Source organism: Penaeus monodon, chromosome 23 (genome assembly GCF_015228065.2).
Source record: "Penaeus monodon isolate SGIC_2016 chromosome 23, NSTDA_Pmon_1, whole genome shotgun sequence".
In the NCBI taxonomy this organism is placed as follows: Eukaryota; Metazoa; Arthropoda; class Malacostraca; order Decapoda; family Penaeidae; genus Penaeus; species Penaeus monodon.
The window spans coordinates 40,474,819-40,475,935 of record NC_051408.1 but is presented as its reverse complement, the minus strand read 5'-3'; the positions used below and the strand labels follow the sequence as shown (position 1 = coordinate 40,475,935).

At 57.4% G+C, this 1,117-nt stretch overlaps 1 protein-coding gene across 1 annotated transcript; it reads right to left on the bottom strand.

The window, feature by feature from the left end:
* Positions 1–138: 138 nt before the first annotated feature.
* On the bottom strand, positions 139–830 carry LOC119588300 (serine/threonine-protein kinase Pkn1-like). The gene is made up of 2 exons (XM_037936993.1): positions 328–830; positions 139–280 (listed from the first exon to the last, which is right to left on the bottom strand). The coding sequence occupies exons 1-2, from the start codon at positions 828–830 to the stop codon at positions 139–141; spliced, it is 645 nt and encodes a 214-aa protein (XP_037792921.1).
* Positions 831–1,117: the final 287 nt, after the last annotated feature.

The following is a 1,117-nucleotide window of genomic DNA, read 5'->3' as shown; positions in this document are numbered from 1 at the left end:
TTTTTAATTTTCATTTTTTATTGAAATAAGTTTCATATACAATTATTAAATCTTTTACAGAGAAAAAACATTCCTTCAGTCGAAGTGCAGTCGTGGAGGCCGCGGTGCCACATCCGTGCGAGACGGAGAAGGCCCTGCTCAGCAGTAGCGGCGGAGCAGGCGGATCCTCTCCTGCGCAAGGGCCTCCAGCAGCAAGCCCAGGCCCTGGCGCTCCCTCGGGTTCATCTCCTGGCTCTTGGCGAACCAGCACTTGAGCAGCTGCGGCATCTGCTGCTTCCCGCTGAAGACGAACAGCGTACGGCGTACGCGTCGGAGAAGCTTCTGCACGGGCCCTTCTTCTCGCTCCCGCAGATCTCGGGGGCGTAGCACAGCCGCTCGTTCCACTCGATCCCCAGCCTCGGCAGCGTCCCGGCCACCATGGTCAGACCGAAGTCAATGACGGTGACCTGGGGTCCCTCCGCGCTCATCCGCACGCACACGTTGGCTGGCTTGATGTCGTTGTGAGCAAGGCCTTGCTGGTGCATGCTTTGCACGATGTTGCACACCTGCTTCACAACAGACATCCTTTGCTCCGTGTGCATGCGGCCGACCACGTGGGCGTCGAGGGTGTGGCCGGCGTACCTGGTGACAAGACACATCTTCTCTGGACACACGCCCACGAGGCGCTGAAAGCCGTGGTACTTGCAAAACAGCGCCATCGCCTTGGCCTCCATAATGAAGGATCGGAAGGTGTCCAGAGTGTGTGCGTACTTGATCACGAGGTCCTTGTGGATGTTGTGGAAGGCGGTGCCGTAGCCGCCCTTGCCCAGATGCCTGGGCACCATGCCCATGCAGTCGTGAAGCTAAGCACGAGACAGGACGGGCACCTAGAAGTCTACGCAGAAACGCGTGAGGACGCTAATCTCTGCTTCGACCAGCCTCCTCGGGACAGAAATGCTCTTGAATTTAATGGAAAAAAGTGTGGAAAAACATTTCTCGAAGAGCGCGGACAGTTTCTTAGGTTGAATGGGCGTCGGGTGGTTCTTCTGCTGCGAAGTCTGCACCTCCCTAACAGCAGTCTTGGCCTTCTTCTGAGGCTCGGCGTTTTCGTCCTCCCGGACGCGCTTGTTGGGGCGCA

What these genes read in the sequence shown, in the direction of transcription:
- LOC119588300 (XM_037936993.1), bottom strand. Translation starts at nt 830, where the DNA reads ATGGGCATGGTGCCCAGGCATCTGGGCAAGGGCGGCTACGGCACCGCC. An exon ending in GGGAGCGAGAAGAAGGGCCC is followed by an intron (nt 281 to 327) that starts GTGCAGAAGCTT and finishes GTTCGTCTTCAG; the next exon opens with CGGGAAGCAGCAGATGCCGC.